A 20,219-nucleotide genomic window follows, 5' to 3' on the forward strand; every position below is an offset into this window, starting at 1 on the left:
ATGGGCAAGAGAACGTTACTCATTTGCGTGACGACTGTAGTAGAGCGTAGACTAGTGGGACGTCGCGCGGAGGCATCTTCAATGCATGGACATGGGGGGTAGGGGTGTCAAAACCTAGCTTGAACAAATAAAATCGATCGAAATCAATCGATAAAACCTGATTTGAACCAAACCGATCCTTATTAGATTGGTTTTGGGCTGAAGTATGTTGGGATCGACTGAAAATCGATCCAAACCGAATCGACCAATAACCAAACCGAAACCAAACCGAATGAAATCAATAAAAAAATAAATGATTATGAGATTATAAATTGGTGAATTGACCATCCATTTTTTTACAATATTAGTGATAAATTTTTTTATTGTAGGGGAATTGCTACAAATCATTGAATATTAGAGATTGATTTGTAAATTGTAATAATGCTTCCATTGATTTCCTTGTTCACTATAGAAAACTAGTTGGATAATTAAATGAATGATTGGATAATGGAGTTTATTTTTTTTATTTCAATATTAGTTATCTTCTTGGTAATTTGTTATCCATTGGTTTCAATATTAGTTATCTTTCCCTTACAACGATAAACCATGATTTAATCATAAATTTAAAGTGTTTTTTCGTCAAATCTTGTCACTATAAGTTATGAATGTAAGATTCATTATGGTTCAAGCCCAATAATAAACCGATCTAAACTGGTATTAACTCGATATTGAAAAACCAAAATAAATTGAAATCAAATCAGACCGAAACCAAAGTGGACCGAAAACTAAAATTCCTTAACGGATTGGTTTTGGTCTCCCTCATTCCTAGACCGAAACCGATTCAACCCTACCAAAACCAAACCGAACCACCCAATTGACACCCTTAGTGGGGGGCAACACAATCATTTTGTGCTCATCTGTGCCTAGGTGTTGAGACACGCAAGTGGATAATTTCTTTTTCTTTTTTTTTGGCAAAAGGTTTTGAATGCAAATAAATTGAAATTTAATAACCATATATAGAATTATTTTGAGTTAGTGATATAGTCACATGGCGTAATGATTACAAAAAATCATTTTTTAAATTTGAAAATTTCACATCCCTTTTATTTTAAATTTTCTTTCCAACTAAACAGAGTCCATGGTGTTTTTCTGTTTGGGATACCAGAAACAAGCAGATTTTCCAGAATAAAAACTCAAATTCCTATCTGGTCCTGCATCAAATTTGCAAATGGATCGAAGACCACAAGAACTGGTCGGTCAAAGGGAAGAATGAAGTTCTTTCTGAAGAGCCGTCCCAAGAGTTGACAACTGTAAAGGAGTTAACCCCGAAAGGAGATAATTTGCAATTCATAAGAGATGGAAGATCCAATTGCAACATTAATGGATTGTGGGCAGCAATTCAAAGCTAGAATGACAATGTTCTGTGGGCTTTGATTTGGTTATGGAAAAACAGCATCAGCTGCAGAATCAGAGGGAAATACAATCGGGGAATGTCTCAACAGATTAAGACATGGGTGGAATCGAATGTATTGAAGAATGGGTCCAGGATGATAGGGCCTTTCCTGGTCATGGGTACTTTTATGCTTTCTGACATTGAGACCTTTCTTAAGTTTTTCGACTGAGTTGGTGGACCAATCTGTGGTTTGTAATGCACAAAAATTAGCTAGGCATACATGCTGCAACATAAACTGTTAGATGTTTGGAATTCTATTTTAATTAAGATATCTTTTCCTTTTCTCATAAAAATTGTGTTCGGCCTTCAAATTATATTATTCTGATCTTTACAACTTATGATGACTACAGTATTTTGTTTCCACTTTTTTTTTTTGGAGGGGGATTTCAAATTCCATTTAGATCAACATCATGATCATGTGAATCCAAATTAGACAGCCTATTACATTCATTGGATCCACTAAAATAGATTATTGTATGATGTAATTGAAAAAATAGTTGATAGTGAAAGTGCAACTAATTATTTATTCTGGCTTTCAACAGTATATTTGCACCAACATGCATGGCTTACTTTTAACAACTTGGAATTCATTGAACAAACTGAGGTAAAGGATGATAATACTATATGACCAATTCTCAAGTAGAACCAAGTAAAGAAGGGATATCAGCAAAGAAAGGCATGTTTTTCTGCTGAAGCTCTTGGCAATCCTCTGTTGTTGCTGTCGTCGGGTCAAAATTCTTGCGGTCAGGAAGAGTTAAGCCCTGTTTAATGCGACCAATTCTCCGTGCATGGAGGACTTGCTTTGAAACAATAGGCAGTTGGATGGACTGAAACTCTTTCAGAGCCAAACCCAAGTTGTCCACTCCCCACTTCTCAAGACACTTGCCTAATATAGCGGCATCTAATATAGACATGTTTGTGCTTCTCAGGCCATGAGGAGTCGTCGGGTGAGCTGCATCTCCAACCATCACCACATTATCCCAAAAGAGTTGTTCTAAAGGATCAGAGTCGTATATTACATTGATAAAGGGTTCTTTAGTTTCTTTCATAACCCTTGCCAACTCAGGAACCCAGGTTTTCTCTGCCTCTTCATGGAGTTGCTTGATCATCTCGGAACTTACTTTGATGGTAACTGAATTCCCCTGGATGGAATAGTTGTCTAGTAATCAGCACCATTTACTTTTCTAGTCAAAATTTAAAAATACCCACTTAACCTGGTGTAAGTTGTATACAAGAAACAAGAATGTTACCTTCAATTCAGGCTCTGGTTGATTGACATACCAAAGCCAATTCATCCTTTTGTTGGGCAGCTCATAAAGTACACAGTGAGTTCCCTTGGCCATATCAAAGTATAAGCAATGTCCAAGTTCGGGATACGCCTTCCTTATGCCAACAATGGTGTCTGAGTTCTCATCTTCTGTGAAATCGTGAACGCCCCTCCATGCATAGTAGCCTGAATACCTGTAAGATGAATTAGTTATTAAACTTCTTTTTATGAATACGACTAATGCTAATTACATAGATCTACTTAATAAGAAAATAAATTACAAAACAAGTATGGTTGACTTCGGTTTATATCTACTTTTCTTGTAAACCTCCTAGCTTTGTAATTAATGTTTTAATCTAAGTAGATCTAAGAAATTGTCCCATTTTTAGTAGATCTGGTTTTCAGGGTCTGTATAGCAAGATTTCTATTTCAAATACTGTATGGTAACGCTGAAAAAAAATTATTTCTACTGTCACAGAAAAACAGAATCACGTATGGAATGCCATATCAACAGAAACAATTTTTTTTCTTCTACCTTGACCAAATTACATAAAATTAATATGCCCAGAAGTTGCATTAGAGGTGGTGGTGGAAAAACACCACCTAAAAGATCAATTCTAGTTCTGCCCCCCAAAAAAACAGGGGAAAAAATCCAGAAATGTTTTTTTGGAACGTTACCATAAAGAGCCTAATAGGCTTAAAAGCTTTCACCATAAAAATGAAACAGAAATAACAATAGTGATACAAAGAGGAAGTTAATTACTGACATTTTTTTCAACCAAAAAAAAAAGAAAGATTAGTTATTGTTTTCATATGGTATATCCTTGACTGTACAGATAGCAAATGCAACTCAGAGGGAAACAGAAAAATCACAACTTTTCCACATCCATATCCACGGGACCATACCTTTCATAAAAGTCTTATATTTACCTCAAAAGAACATCAGATTGACATATATTTGCTTGTGGAACATAGGAAAAAAAAAAAAAAAAACATGAATTATCCATTCTGCCTAAGCTTTCAATCTAAGGAATAAGGCAGTAGAAAACACTTACCAGCAATAAAACTCTAAAAGAAACTCCCACAGGAAACAAAAATTAAGACTAAAAAGGAGTGATTTTGATTTGCAAACCTCAATTTAATGCTAGGTAAGAAGGTCTGACGGATCTTAGACCGGGAGCCATCTGCTGCAATGAGCAAATCAGCAACAATCTCAATGGTATCCTCAGTATGAAGAACTTTAGCAGTAACCTTAACAAAGGATTTGTCATCTGAATTGGAGAAAGAGAGGAAGTAATGGCCCCATAAGACAATATGAGATGGTAAAGCTCTGTAAAGAAGGCCATGAAGATGAACCCAATGGGCAGCCCTGAAATTGAAATTGTCATCTCTGGTCAATGTCCAGCTGATCTTCTTCTCACTATCAGTAGCTTTGTTCTACTCAAATTGGGGAAAAGAGAAAGAAAAACCCATTTATTATTTTTAAAATGGTAACTCAAATCTTGAAGTAGTAGTTGAAGAAAAAGGAGTAGCGAACCTGATCAACGGAAAGGGGAAGGGTGGAGTCGTGGAAGAGTTGGGGTTGGTCAAGCCATGATTGGATGAAACGGCGAGCAAGAGGGTCGAGGCCAAGCCCTGCTCCGGTAAGGCTGCTTGAAGGTGGTCCGGTAGATTTCTCGAGGACAACGACGTCCCAACCGGCGGCGATGAGGGCGTGAGCACAGGATAAGCCTGCTATGCTGCCACCTACCACCACTGCTTTAGGCTTCCTCGTCTTCTTCCTATCTACCCCCGCCCCCTCCATCGTTAAATTTTTGTATGAGGTTAGCTAGCTTTTCTTGCTCCTTTTGATTTAATATTTGTGTCACTGCGCCTACGAATACGAATGATATCACGTCACAGAATTGTGAGATAGAGAAGTTTAACTGCGGGTTTCACGGCAACAGTATGAGATGAAAGGAGTGTCTCACACACACTCACTCTCTCTCAATCTCTCTCTCTCTCTACAAATTGTAAGAAGAAAAAAATTGTGGGCGAGATACTGAGATGTGACGAGTAAAGTCAACGTGGAACAAGCGGTTCGCTCTTCATGCTTTGCCATGGAAGGGGACATGGGAATATGCAAGGCGCAAGCCGCGCAAGGCTGAAGGCGCGAGGAACACTCTGGCTGGGCCGGGGGGGTCTGGGCTCTGGATAGACTATAATCTAGAGCAATTTACATCCCCTCCCTTGTATTTTGCTTTTATTCCAACCCCTCCCCTGTATTTTCAAGTATTTTGTAGACCTCCCTCGTCAGTTATTACTGTTAATAGACTGTTAATTGTGGATGTTAAAATATGATTCTACCCTTCTGCATTTAACAATTTATTCTTTTTTCCATTTTACCCTTATTCCTACACTTATAACCCCCAATATGAAACTCTTACATTTCACTCACCTCCATCACCACGACAAGGAGGAGTTTGAATCAAGCAGGAACGATCGACGGGACAGAGATATCAACGACGATGGAGAGATTGACAGTGACGGAGAGATCCACGACGACGAAGAGATCGATAATGACGGAGAGATTGACATTGACAGATCTCTACCGCCCTATGAAGAGTTTCCTGCAACATCACAAGTTCTAGTTCATCGCTCGTCGAGCTACAGCAGACCTCCCCTGTTGAATGTATTTTAAGAAAAGCAACGCGGTTCACTACGAACTGCTGCAGCCTCCAATCGCTGTCACCGTCTGTCGCTCGATCGCTCTTCGTAGATCGCAGCTCGTCGAGCTATTGCCTCAGTCTACTTGCAAGTGAGAGATTAAATAGATGTGTTCTTCACTCATCTTCTAATGGGTATAATAGGCCATTTACATTCTACAGAGGTGATTTGGGTATTAAAAAAATATTTTGAAATTTTAATGGACATAATATGGCGGAGTCACATTTTTTGTCAAATCTGTCAAAAACTAGGGGTGGTCTACGGAATATTTGAAAACACAGAGGAGGGGGTTGGAATAAAAGCAAAATACAGGGGAGGGGATGTAAATTGTTATATAATCTATATACCTGCCGTATTTGTCACAAATCTAAATACTTAGAATTGATGCATGCCTCAATTCATCAAATGCCCTTTGGACCTTTGAGGTGTCTCATTTTGACATGTGAGACATGACATAGGAGTATAGGACCGACCCACAAACCACGGGAAGGAAAAAAAATATGAAAGTGCATGTGCCACTCATTTGAATGGTCCATAATTACGGGTCGAGGTGTTAATCGGTCGGGCTTAGTGGGGCTTAAACTGCATATTCAAGGAATTAGTCGGACTAGATCAGGCTTGATAGGGTTTTGGGCTTTAACTGGATTAATTGAAAAGTAATTAAAGCCTTTAACTAGCTAATGAACCATTAAAACCTTAAAGAAGCTTTAATTGTTTTAAATTTTTAGAGTCAATATATCTGTTAAATTATCAAATAAGTTAGATACTTAACTACATTCAATAATTGATAAAATATTAATATCTACCTTATTCTAAAAAAAAAAAAATCTCATGTAAATGAGTCGAGTCGGGCTTGTAAATATGTCAAGCCGGTCGGGTGCTTGTTAGGCTTACATCGTGTACTTTGAACTTCCTATTTCTAAACTTGTCAAGTTCAAGCCCAGCACGTTTATTAATTGGGCCAATCCAATTCAGACCCTAGAACATGTTGGGCTCAGTCATGCCTATTGTTAATGCCCCTAATTAGGGCCGTCCTCAAGCACAAGCAAGGTTTGTAACCTTGGTTCTTGGACCAGATCCAATACTGATATGGATCAATCTGAATTGGACTGGATTCAACAAATTTACTCTTGTTTTTTTCTAAGGTCAGTTGTTATTACGTTTTTACCTTTGGGTCGTACTAGGGGATTGGTAGTGAAATGATCAAGACTTGGTGGCCTGACTCAGATCGGTATTGACACATTTCGGTCTCGATACCTGATTTACCACATATCAACCCTAAATTAGCAAGGTTGGATTTCATCTATTCACCCTAATTGACAATCAGACTGATTTACAACCAGTCTGCGATGTAGCTAGTATAGAATCATCCCTTTAGCTGTATAGGTAAAGTAATACAAGAATAACATGAATAAGAATAACAAAAGATCTTGGATCCCAAATTTTAATCATCATCATTTGATAAAAATCTTTGAACTATGCTTGGATAGGGCCTTCCAATATAAGAAAACTCACTCTAAAAATAGGCTTATGCCACTGAGTGTGGCGAGCACATGGTATTCTTTAGTAAAAGGCGAAAGAATAGTTCGCTCTGTGCTCACCGCATGGCTGCGTGATTGTATCCAGGCATTGCCTCATCATATAGAAGTGTTAGTGGTGTTGACCTTTGTCTACTTTCCGATGTGGGAGTATCTCTAGAGTATTATTTCAAGAAAAAAGTCTTAAGTTCGGGTCATGTAGCCTAGGATACTGTTACTGTCAAGAATCTATATGAGGCTGAGCGCCGATCCTACACAAGCACAGAAGGTAGAGGCCCAAAGGTGGCTCCGGGATTAGTCCTCCGACACCCAAGTCAAGACGCTCACACCATTACTCCTGTGAAAACACTGTTCTGCAAGTCTCTAACTTGGGATTCGGAGAACTAATCCCGGAGCCACCTCCGGGCCTCTACCTTTTGTGCTTGTGTAGGATCGACGCTCAGCCTCATATAGATTCTCTATAGTAACAAATACAAACCTCAATCTGCCATTAACGAGAGCCTTGATTAATTAACCTGTATGTGTTGGAGTTTTAGGGCGTTAGATCACACTACATAATGAGCTATACCATGCCCAACTTGTCATGGATTCACAGTGTCTGCATGATCATTGAGGTATTTGTAGGTAGTGCTACAAATGATTCTCATGAATATATTGTTTGCATTTTCTGATCCAGTGAGATCTTGATGCACAAAAGTTCTAGTGTTCTACACTATATCCCACCAATCCATTAACATCCATGCAACAGTAACAAATTCTATATCTTGCTTAACCCTATTAAAAATGATATTCTACATTGAAGGGCAACGAGGTCATTTTATATGAGAAAAGATAGACACATAGGTGCTAGTGTACCCTACCTTAATGGCTCATAGAACCTTTTACTACCTTTAAAGAGAGGTGTTTCCTCAATTTGTTCGTCACTCCTTTTCTAGACCTACCATCATTTCTTTTTTTTCTAGTCTTAATTTACTCTTCTTTGCCACTTTTACTCTCATCCAAAATTGGGATCTCTATACTCCAATTGCCATCCGAATGAATCACAGTCTTGCTGGAAAGGATATCTTGAACATTCACTCTCTTCGAAGTTTACCTTTCACAACAGCATAAATTGTAGACTTGACACAGTTATGGATTAGTGGAAGGAGTGATGGGCTTGATTGGATGAAGTCCAATAGTGGAAGTGATCTCAGGTAATGGATTTTCTGCTTAACCGCCTTAATTAATTTGTAAATTTTATGTGTGATCATTTTTATAATTATGTCTTACTGTGAAAAAGAGACAAGAATTGTTCTTAATTGTAAAGTTGAACCTTGCTATTAGTCTATAAATTGATAGTAATGTTCATTTGTTGCTAACCTTAGCGGTCGTAAAAAGAGAACAAACAAGATCAACAAAGAGCTTTCAGAGTGTCTCAAAGCACAAACTAACAAATAACTTCATACTTGATTTTCTATCTAATATCTTATAGGCTTTGTTTGGTTGCAAGCGATATTTAAGGGGAAGGGAAGTGAATTTTTCATACTTAAGAAAGAAACTATTATAATAATTACTCCATGTGATCCCACGTGATTGTATAAACTACTTCATTTTTTTAATCATATTGTAATGACACATTTTACATGTAATTTTTATTTTACATATAGCATATGATTTTGGATACAAAATAAAGTGAAATTTAATAACCAAATATGGAATAATTTGAAGTTAATGATATAGTCACATGGGGTAATAATTACGAACATTTTTTTTCTAAGTATAAATATTTCACTTCTCTCCCTTTTAATTCCTATTGCAACCAAATGGAGCCATAAGATCGCCTTCTTTGCCAATATATATTACCAACGCAAACTAGGGACTCAAGGCTGCAAATCGAGCTGGACTAGGTTGGGTTGGGCCAAGGGGAAGCTAGCCTCAGGAGCACGGGAGATCTTAGGTTCAACCTTAGTTCGGGCCAATTCAGTTAGTTTGGATGGCCCATATTGAAACAAATGCCAGGATTCAAAATCCAATATCTTCAGAAATGCGCTTAATGACCAATTCAACAAAATAAATATATATAAAAAAAAAAAAAAAAATTTTGGTTAAAATAGGTAGATAATTTGATATATATGTGGAAGACCCCTTTTCTTCCCTATTTTGTTCGGATGAAAGAAAGGATTTAGAATTGGTTCTATCTAGGAAGCCAATACCTCCCTACTCTTTCGAGTAGACCTTAATTGGGTTTTCAAGTTGTCTTCTCTAACTTCTATTTGAGTATTTATCAGCAAAAGAAAAAAAATGGTTACACCTCACACCTCTCACCTCTTACCTCTTCTACCATAACTCTTCCAACCATTACAGATAACCTCTCATGATCCATGATCACAATTGAAATGGCTACCTTTCACATGAAATACAAATAAAATAATAACTTTCCTTCTACGTGCAAGTGAGTCCATAGTTCAAATTGCCTGTAGTAACCAATGAGAAACAATGAACATCCGGTGGTTGAGAGCATCCAGACACACATTCCAAGGGATTTTCAGCCACCCAATACTCACTATGTGCAGTGGCTGCAGATGACTTTCACGCAAGAGTCCATGCAACCCAAACAGTATTAAGGATGTGAATTTGTAATCGAAACCGTTTACCAAAATCGAATCGATCCATTTATACCGAAATCGTAAAATTGTTTAGTAAATGGTGTTGGTGTATGATGTCTTGTATTCCGTAGCAGTTTAATCCAGGGAGTACTGGTGCAGCACCTAGACAGGCAGGACGGAGGTCCCACTAACCGGTTAGCGGGCCGTGGGGGTTGCAAGGGGGGCAGGAGGCCCCCCTGCATAGCGGGGGTGTAGGGGGGCACAGCCCCCGCTCGAATTTTTTATTTGAGGGCAATTGTGTACTTTCTGGAGTAGGGTTTTTTTTGCTATATATATTTATAGCGAGAGTTTCTTTCTCTGTAATGTAAGTAATACTGAGAGGTGTGAGGACGAGCACTGTAACCCTATTCTCCATTGATAGTGAAGCAGAATCTCATCTCACCGGGGACGTAGGCTGTCACACCCCGTTCTCACAGAACCGGGCCAGTGACCGGGTTAACACCGGTTAACCCAAACCTGCCAGGATCATCAGATACTGTATTCCACCACAGCATACACACAACTAATATAAGCTCATCAGATCAGCGGAAGACTAAGTTTTATCTATGAATAATCCCATAATACTTGATACCCGAATTGTGATACAATTATTATATACATGTGGGTCCGAAGGCATGATATTTACACAATAAAAGTACAATTCATATATCAAGTATATAAAGGAAATCATCAAAATAATCAAAGTACACAGCTCGGCTCGGCAACAAAGGCTAGAGCTCAGCTCGGCATCAAGGGTTGAGCCCAGCTCGGCATCACATAGTAGAGCTCAGCTCGGCCTCAGAAGTGGAGCTCAGCACGGCCTCAGAACTGCGGTCCCGCAGCACAACTCTCACACGAGCAATCAGTGCCGTGCTCTAACTCCTCAGGGGTCCACCAGTCCTCTTCAGGAAACTCGACTGTGGGACCCACCCCGTGCTCCTCAAATGTATGACCTGCAAAATCATCTAAAAAGGGGGTACCCGTGGGATGAGCTCACTAGCTCAGTAAGTGGTAAGATGGACCACACAGTAGTCCACACATCAAAACACAATCATATGCACTACATGTCATGCTATACATTTTAAATCACATCCACCTAAGCAACATTACTAAGTCTTCGGTTTTAGTGCTATTACAGCCACAGTGCGCGTATACCCCGGGTACGAGCCGCGAACTCCATCCCGCGATACGCCCATAGGGCTGTCGGAGAAGGCCCACTGTGAGTACTCGAAAAAGTAAAGACAATGCCTCCACCGGCTCTCAACAGAAATGTAAATGACTGAAATTAAAGGTGCTGACTCCAGCAATTTAAAAGCAGTACGATTGGCCCTCTTGAATGTACCACCGGGGTTGCCGACTGTCCTATTGACCATTCGGGCGTTATGTCTAACTGCCACAGTGACCTGACAACCGCGACCACTGCTTCCCCCCAAATGATAACCCAACACCTCAACCCCTATTGGGAAGGATCGTAGTACGGGATGGTGAAAATCCTAATACCGCATGCTCCTATATGACAATAGTACGATTGCATAGTGCCACCGCGTCTCATACCACGGGCCACCAATGCACTCGTTTCAAGCCGACTACGGCATCTAGTCTATCAATGCATCATGCACAATGATGTCCACATTCAACATATAATCATCTCATTCAATTGGCATTTAGAAAGTAAGCATAGCACACATGCATAACAATGTGAGGAATGACTAATCTATATAGCATATTCATGATGGCATGACTAGACTAGATATAATTAAATGAATGTTAAACAATACCTTGAAACAAGGCCAAATGTCCTCTCCCCACTTACCTGTAGTGTACAAGGATTCCCGTTCGGTACGGGTGAGATCTAGTGCCAAACGGGTAGGATTTGATGAACCTAACATAATTGAGCGGGGTTAGTACTTCACCATTTTAGGATCAAAATTAACGAGATCCGATGACAAAATCATGTTTAGAACGTTAAAAGAAGGTCGTACGTCCGATTTGGGTCCAATCGGACGTAAGAATCGCCTTCGGGGCCACACAGGTGGGTCAGACAGGTGGGCTGTCTGGCCCACCGGTCCTACCCACCGGTTTGGACCGACGGGTAGGGGCCCGCTGATAGGGCCCGTCGGTCTGGCCCATCGGTTGGGCCAGGGACCCCTGCTAGGACCGGCGGGTAGGGTGGCCCGCCGGTTCGGCCCGGTTGGGCCCGCCGGTTGTGCCCGAAGGCCCCTGCCCTCTCAGGTGGGTGCCCACAGGCGGGTAGGGGCCCACCGGTTCCACCCACCGGTCTTGGCGAAAAAATTGTTATTTCTTCCCAACTTCCTCCATTTTTTAGGTATTCAAATGGGGGCCTTTCTCAATCCATTCTTCACACTTTCAAGTCTTATAGGATGGCTCTAACCTAGATCTAGGTTAGATTCAAGGGATAGGAAACCATTTTACCTACTTTGCTCAAGAACAACTTCAAACCCTCCAAATAACTTCAAACCCACAATGCTTCTTCCACCTTGTCAATACCTCTTCAAATCCTTCAAGATCAACACATAAATCATCCATTAAACCTTAGATTCATCATTTCAAAGGGGATTTACAAGATCTCAAGAAACCCTATTCGAATCAAGGGTTTAAGCTTGGGTATGGTGAATGTTTAAGGAACCCGACTTTGCTTACCTCCAAATGTAGATCTAGAGTTGAAGATCACTCTTCCGGCGCCAGAATGGGAAGATCAAGCTTCGGCGCCGCTGAAATCCTTCTCTTCTTCCTCTTCCTTCTCTTCCCTTTCTTTTTTCTCTCCTCTTTACTATCCTCACCAATGTTCGGGTGTCATAAATGAAAAGAAAAGAAATTCTTAAAGCTATATATATAATTCCTAAATAAGTGAACAGTGCGCATGGATGGGTCACTCAGGTGGGTGGGTGCACCCACCTGTCCGCCCACCCGAGGGCCACAACTTGGGATTTTGACAGAGTTCGGGCCTCAGCGCGAACCCCACCCCTGGCATACGATGTAGTATACGTATATACCTTAATATACGGCTATAATACCTGCTTTATCCGTACATGGCCTTATGGTAGGTGCATGTACACAGCTTGGGTACTCCTGTCTCTTTTGGCACTGGCTCAGACTTGTCGGGCCAGCCGGTGTTTAAGGTCACCCTTGCCATCATAGCCCATAAGGAACCCGCTCTAACTCCCTCTGGTTCGGTTCCTGCATGGTTAAACCGGTTCAACCGCGAAATCAGACCCGGTTTAAGAAGCAGGGTATTACATAGGCAACCTTGTCGAACCTCGTAAAATCCGTGTGCATTGTTTATTTTGTTTTTCCATTATCTTCTGCATCGTTTTAGGGTTGCGTTTCTACAAATGGTGAGGTTATAGTTCAAGTTTCAGGCCGATTAGCTAAACAGTTCGGGTCAGTTTTAACAACGAAACCCGTTGGTTTCAAACCGAATTGAAACCATTTAAATCGAACCATTTAAACTATTTAAACTGATCCGATTAATCCGTATAATAATTAAATAAAGAAAGGACAGTAATCCGTATAACAATTAACAATTAAATTAAGTGTCCATCTTGCTTTAGTATGATTTATTGCAATTCAGTTCAAGTTTAGGCTTTTTAGATCATGAACTTGTAATCCATATATGTTACTATGTTATTATGTTCTCATAGATGGGGTGTTTTGATTGAACCATCTGTCATTTTAATATTTTTATGTTGTAGAAGGCTAGATTTTGATGTTGTATGATATTAGTTATAAATGTTTGGGAATTGCCATGCAAAAAAATAACACTAGATTATCAAATTAAGACATACCATCGTTAATATAGAATCTCTTATTTGTGGTTGCCAATTATTTTTTGATAAGCTTATGATCTTCAGTTTAGAGATGGTTGCAAGTTATAATAAATCAATTGTGAACCGTTTTATAAACCGTATGGAATCAATCGAAACCGTGTAAAACCGTGAAACCGACACCATTTAGAAACTGTGAATACCGAAACCGTTTATTAAACGGTCACGGTTTCAGAAAGTGGAACCGTTTAGTAAACGGTGCGATTATGGTTTTAATCAAATAAATGTGAACCGAACTAATCTGCACCGTTTAAACCGAAACCGAATTGATTAACACCCTTAAACAGTATTATTACCCTTAAGATTGTAATAACTTATCTCCAAAGCGAGAATTTGGACTCGCCGGAATGTGACAGAATATCAATAGAAATTGCTGCCAAGTGCCAGGATCTAACCCACACAGCCACTGCTCCGACTTCGAGTAGCTAAGAGGACTTGGAAACGGAGTAATTGGAGGGGTACCTCCTCACCCTCTCATCGATCCACTCCCTCATGTCACCCAACACAAGTTGACTATTCTCCTCGGGCTCCCCCTGTATCAGCAAATGATACATCCCATCGTACAGCTTCACCGCCTTGTCCTCGCTCGACGCCTTCTCGTACAACAGGGACGAAGATTCCGGCGCCGTCACAGTGTCCGCGGTGCCGTGCACCGTCAGGAATGGTACCATCACCCTGGATAAATTATTCTGTATATACTCGCACACCCTAACTAGCTCTCTCATGGTCCCCACCCTTGGCTTCCCTGTGTACATCCGTGGATTGGAGGCGATGATCTTGAGCTTCTCGGCATCCTTGATGGCCTTACCAAGCATCATGTTATCGGCATAGATGCCCACGTGTCAGCCATCCCGAAGAGGAGTCCGTACAGAAATAGGTGCAACTTAGAGGGCTTCATGGGTTCCGGCAACACGAAGAGCGGGGCCGAGAATATCAAGCCTGTCCACGTGTCGGGTGGGGATTGAAAATACATGAGCATAGTGGCGGCGCCACCAAGTGACTCGCCGAAGAGGAAGGCGGGGAGGTGGCGGTACTCGTCGGAAGGGCGGACTGAGAGAAAGAAGGAGAGGGAGGTAGTAGAGATCTTCTCCATGTCGCCGAGGTAGCATCGGAGACCCTCGGAACGGCCGTGGCCAAGGAGATCGGCGGCGAAGACGGCGTAGCCCCAGGTAGCAAAGTTAATGCAGATCTTCTGGAAAAGCCAACCGCTGTCGGAGCCGTAGCCGTGGGTCATGAAGACGGTGGCCTTGATTAGGTGATCTAAGGGAAGGAAGGACTGGGTGAAGATCATGCCGTTGGGTGTGTTGAAGTATAATTTGGTGTTGCGTACACCCTGGGATGCGTAGTACTCGTCTTCGGGCATGTCACCCCAGAAATTTCGCGGGACAGCCGTTTTGGAATCGGTCGCCATTGTTTCGGAGGTTTGGACTTTGGGAAGAAAGGGTTAGAGGACTTGCAGGTTGCAGGACCAGGGTTGGGTTTTAAGGTGGTGGGTTATGCAAAAATCAAATCAGATTACGTGAAATTATTATTATTATTATTATTATTATTATTTTCTGATACTCAAGGCCTTTTATATTTTTTTGGCTATTTCTGAGCCGCTGCTTTTCGGCTCTGCAATCGAAGGTGAGGCCCTGGGAAGGATGTGAATTAAATATCGAACCGGGCCATTTACATTAAAATCGTAAAATTGTCTAGTAAATGGTTCGATTATAATTTCAAGTTTTAGGCCAATTAACTAAACGAGTTGCATCTGAACTGAGCCATTTAATCCATTGGTTTCAAATTGAATTGAAACCGTGAAAACCAATCATTTAAATTGTTAAAATTGATCTGATTAACCCGTTTAAAGATTAAATAAAGTAGTTGCAAAATATCATTAATATCTCATTTGATTCAAAGATTGAGTGCTACAAGCCTGCAGGTAATTCTAGAAGTAGTTTGCTCATTGTTTGGAATGCCGATTAAATTAATCCAACGCACTAAGTAGAATGTCTACTGATAAAAATGCAATTTTTGCTTATATCATGACACATTAAATATATATTTTTCAATATTATAACACATTATTTGGGGGAGGAGAAGAAGAAAATCCCTATCGTAAGCATTCCTTACTAACTTGTTAGATGCGCTTGAGAGTTGAGACTACTATCTTCTATCAAAATATTTTCTTTTGTTTATTTGTTTGGTTGTTTTAACAAAACATAATCGTTTGCATTTCACATTCTCAAGATTGAATTATTTATCACCAAAAACAAAATTTACTACACATGTGAATAAATTAGCAAACCGATTGCTAACTGTTTAGAAACCTTATGGAATAAATCAAAACCAAAATCATGTAAAACTGTGAAACCGAAATCGTTTAAAACCGTGGAAACCGAAACCGTTTACTAAATGATTGCGGTTTTAGAAAGTACAACCGTTTAGTAAATGGTGCAATTTTGGTTTCAGCCAAAATATATATGAACCGAATCGAACCATCTAAACAGAAACCAAACTGATTAACACCCTTAACTCACCCTAGCACTTTGTATGGCTCTATTGGAGTGCACCTCTCTCAGCTTGAATCCTTAATCGATCATCTTCTCTGTCCTAATCTGACAATCCCTTCATCTGTCCAAGTCATCAATGAGGATATTCTTCTTTTGGCTTCCCAGTCTATGGAATGCCATTTTCTTTATATTCCTAAGGAATCGAATCTTTGCCGACTCCTTAGTAAGAAAGGCCTTGTTTGATCCATGTAGGACAATGTGGCCTCTTTTCACCCCGTGGCCGAAAGAGAGTTACTACCCTTCACCCACGTGTAATCTTAATGGATATCAATAAATTACCACTGACCAAAAAAAAAAAAAATCTTCTCCCATGCTCTTTTTAAATATCCACATTATCCTTCTTTTTCACCAAATAACCTATTGATCCTTTTTCATATTGATTGGTTTAAAAATTGTTTTTATTGAACCAAAAAAGAACAAGCACCTAGTTATACCAATTTTAATGTGATCCATTCAAAAATTGATTTACTGAGCTAAAAAGGAAAATGTTGGCTAAAAACTCACTCCTCCCACTAACATTGTAGTTTTCCATAATAATAAATTTTTAATGTGGTTATTATTTATTTATTTATTTATTTTTGAATTATTTTTTCCTTTATGACACGACAAGGGTGGTAGTTTACATATGATGGCTTGGAGCACTTGAGTATGGACCCCAACACATGGACACACGCCCTGAGACGCTCTAGGCTATTTGATATACGCCACAACCTTTGCTACATCGTAGAGGCGCATATTAGTATCAATCTCAGCCAAGGTTTCTAATCTTGGGGCATCGGATCAAAATTGATACCCATCTAAATGGATCAACATTGGCCTTGAATATTACAAATTTATTTCTATTTAAAAGATTCAGTTTTTTATTTTTTTTACCCTTAAACTAGTGGATCGGTATCAAATTGGTTAGGACTTGGGATTGGTATTGTCTGATACTAATCAGGTCAGAGCAATTTCACCCATGAAATAAATTTTTCCCATTGAATGTACCCCTGAGATTTACGCCAACCCCATTAAATATCCACTCATGAGACTATAGTTTCAAAAATCTGACCAGGATCGTTGAAAATGCATGGATTGGATTAATATATATATATATATATATATAGGTCAAGATTAGACACTGATCTCAAGTCTTGATCAATCCGATACTAATCCACTGGTATGATGTAAGGGTAAAAAATTAATACTATTAAAAAAAATGATAAATCAGCCTTATCAAATCTTATTCGAAGTTAATTTTGATCGATTCAAATTGGTATTGATCAAGATTGATCCCGATCCCAAGATTAGAAAACCAATACGATATCAATACCAATTACTAGACAAATGAGATTGGCGGATGAGACAAAAATAAAAGAATAAATAAATAAGCATATATTGTGTAACTCGGTACTAATGCATTTAAATATATTTCAAAAATAATTAACCACATACTTCATTTTTAAGTACTTTTTTAACCAATTACATTAAAAACGGAGTAACCAGTTGCCTTTTTTTTTAGTTGAAAAAAAAAATTGAAAAATGATCAATAAGTTATCAGGTGATAAAGATGGATAATGTGGGTATTAAAAAAGAGCAGGGAGAAAAAGATGTACAGTTCAAAAGCATGAAAGTATCAAAAAAAGAGTTAAAGGTAAGGAAATTTTAGTAAATATAGACTAAATATAGAGGAGTGACTTTAATTACCCCATCAAATTATCAATAATGGGGACGATGACCATTACAATGACAAATGGATTGGGAGAGAGTAGAGAGAGAGAGCTATCTCGTGAGATAGGAGGAGTTTGTGGACTAACTGTGTTGGTAACAATCAATTGGCAACAAATGCATGGCAAAATAATGAAATGGGCAGGTGTGCCATAGTTGTACAAACTTGAGAGAACAATCATAAATATTTATTAATTTCCCATTAGGGAGAAATTGAGGTTTTTCCATTGCCTTGATTCCTCGGAGGGATTTAAAATTGAAAAGCAAACCCATGTGGAAGAAATAGAAGAGGAATTCTATCTATTAAAATTGATCCAAAAGTACACAATCCATCACATCAATCATTGCAAAACAAAGGACTACCATGAACGTAAATTGAGAAAACCATGAGAAAAGGCTGCCATGGTTTTTGAGACAATCATGATGAAGCTCTATTTTTGTCATGGTCTATGTTAATATACTTGAAAAAGGCATGGCAAAACAAGGATGCCATGAAAAGACTAATCTTCTAAAGAAACATAAAGACAAAGAAAGAATGGCTACTCTCCTAAGGAAGGATAAAGAAGAAAACAAAAACTAGTCTACTGGAAAAAGAAAAGATAAATGATGCATCATGTTGGTGTTGTCTGAACTGTTGAAGCTCAATTTATAGCCTTCCACAACTTGAATAGTTATAACTACCTGAACCACTTGAAATTGTACAAGTATCACTCCCCTTAAAGTAACCTTGTTAATGAGGAGTCCACCATTGGTTTACTTCATGCATCAGTCTGCCTAACCGTATTTGGTAGCCTGATTGGTCAGTAATATGGTTAGCTTGATTGGTTGGTCTAGCCGTATTTGATCAGCCGGCTCGATCAACCTGATTGGTCGTTCTGACAGATCAACTCTTTAATACAGATTTATCATTTTTCGATCAACTTAATTATCAATCAGCTCCTTAATACAATTGGTCAATATATCGATGTTGGATCGATCACACCATTTTTTCTGTACGTCAGATTTGCTAAAATGGGATACCAACAATTCCCCCTCATATTTTCTGTGAACGGTGTTATTATCTAGCACAAAGTTCATAGGGTTTTGGCTATTTTCTATTGAAAAAAAAAAAATCTTTATGTTGGGGGTCATTTCTCCTTTCATGGGAGCAGACCGGTCATTTTCCCTACCCCAAAAAGAAAATTTTTGAGAGTAAGCGCCACGCTCTACCGATAGAAAAAATATATTTTTTCATATTAATATTACTCAGCAATGCCATTGGTTACTTTGAAACTTGGGTGAGGTGGGACCTACATCAAAAGTCAAACAACCAAGTGCAAAATTAAAGTAGCATGGAACATTGGCACCTTGTCCCCAAGGAAGGTGCCAAACAGCAAGGAGCAAAGCACTTAGGGTCGGAGTCGGAGGAGGAGTGGCTGTGTGCCGTGGGGGCTTTCACGACTCAAGAAACTCAACACTCAGAGACTCGAGCGGTCTCTCCTATCCTTTGTTCGCAGGTTCTATATAGTAAATAAGACATCACCAATGAAGGCACGCAATGAGGTATTATACAAAGAGGGTACAAGAACCACATGGAATCCATTAGTCCTATTGTGGATTCTAGGGGCTGGATTCCAGCTAGATTCCATCCATACAACAATCATTCTTGTACTAGAACTTAATCCATCTTCTCATACAAGAGGGTAGGGGGAAAGAGAGATATACAGAGTGGGTGCTAGCATAGTATATCGACAACATACCTAACCAGAAAGGATAACTCAAAATGCCGCAGCTTACCAATGCCACCCGTTACTTTGAAACTTGGGTGAGGTGGGACCCACATCAAAAGTCAAACAACTTAATTTCGTTGACTCTGTGCAAAATTAAAGTGGCATGGAACATTGGCACCAAGTAACCCAGGTCTCCTCTCTTTTCCTCTGTTCGCAGGCTCGCACTCTTGTGCCCTTATTCAATAACATTATAATAAATCAAGATGAAATTACCTTGCAAGTTATTAAGAGAGGCATTAAAAGAAGTGGATACACCATTTTTCTGAACCTGCTAATTATCCGGGCATCGACGAAGTGGAACAAAAGGAAGATGGTAGAAAACGATTACTAGCTATTTCCTTTACACTACTTTATCAATTGAGTGGTAATTGACTATCAATTGTTTTTTTTATATAAAATAAGAACCAGAAGAACCTGTCACTGCACCAATCAATGTATCCATCCACAACCTTGTAGTACTTCCTACGCCAATTTCTGCTGAAAAGAAAGGGAGCAACAACAATCCAGAATCCCACAACATAAGAAATGGCCACACATGAACAGAAAAATAAGTCGCTGTCGGCCAGACTTTGTTCATCATTACCTTCCTTGTATTCATTTTGGTGTGATTGAGGTGCTGAAAAATTGACTTAAGTTGGAAGTCCACAAAGTCCCAGATTACCAATGCAGCTATCCCTAGTGAAAGAAGCAAAATTCTTCTCATATGGGGTCTTGCCTGAGAGTTGATTGAATGGCACACTGAAAATTTCAAGAGAATAGAGTTGAACAATTTGAAG

At 39.4% G+C, this 20,219-nt stretch overlaps 1 protein-coding gene, 1 non-coding gene and 1 pseudogene across 4 annotated transcripts; all 3 read right to left on the reverse strand.

Annotated features, from left to right (window-relative positions):
- Positions 1-1,929: 1,929 nt before the first annotated feature.
- LOC122089447 (6-hydroxynicotinate 3-monooxygenase) lies at positions 1,930-4,754 on the reverse strand. 3 transcript variants are annotated; one of them, XM_042659197.1, is made up of 5 exons: positions 4,237-4,754; positions 4,001-4,136; positions 3,832-3,886; positions 2,683-2,893; positions 1,930-2,574 (listed from the first exon to the last, which is right to left on the reverse strand). In XM_042659197.1, exons 1-5 carry the CDS (start codon positions 4,501-4,503, stop codon positions 2,068-2,070), a joined length of 1,176 nt encoding a protein of 391 aa, XP_042515131.1. In that variant the 5' UTR covers positions 4,504-4,754; the 3' UTR covers positions 1,930-2,067. The 3 variants fall into 3 exon arrangements, with proteins under 3 accessions (XP_042515131.1, XP_042515132.1, XP_042515130.1); XM_042659198.1 differs by having other exon boundaries at positions 3,832-3,883; positions 4,237-4,753; XM_042659196.1 differs by having other exon boundaries at positions 3,832-4,136; positions 4,237-4,742.
- A 2,141-nt stretch (positions 4,755-6,895) lies between these two features.
- On the reverse strand, positions 6,896-7,015 carry LOC122090207. The gene has a single exon (XR_006143449.1). It is a non-coding gene; the product is annotated as a U5 spliceosomal RNA (small nuclear RNA).
- Positions 7,016-13,749: 6,734 nt separating this feature from the next.
- On the reverse strand, positions 13,750-14,823 carry LOC122088265 (annotated as a pseudogene).
- Positions 14,824-20,219: the final 5,396 nt, after the last annotated feature.

Source organism: Macadamia integrifolia, chromosome 9 (genome assembly GCF_013358625.1).
Source record: "Macadamia integrifolia cultivar HAES 741 chromosome 9, SCU_Mint_v3, whole genome shotgun sequence".
NCBI lineage: Eukaryota > Viridiplantae > Streptophyta > Magnoliopsida > Proteales > Proteaceae > Macadamia > Macadamia integrifolia.

Bases quoted from the DNA above. Each gene is read 5' to 3' on its own strand.
- LOC122089447 (XM_042659196.1), bottom strand. From the start codon at position 4,503: ATGGAGGGGGCGGGGGTAGATAGGAAGAAGACGAGGAAGCCTAAAGCA. The intron at 4,137-4,236 runs GTTCGCTACTCC...CAATTTGAGTAG, and splicing joins TTCCCCTTTCCGTTGATCAG to AACAAAGCTACTGATAGTGA. The intron at 2,575-2,682 runs GTAACATTCTTG...TATTCCATCCAG, and splicing joins AACCAGAGCCTGAATTGAAG to GGGAATTCAGTTACCATCAA.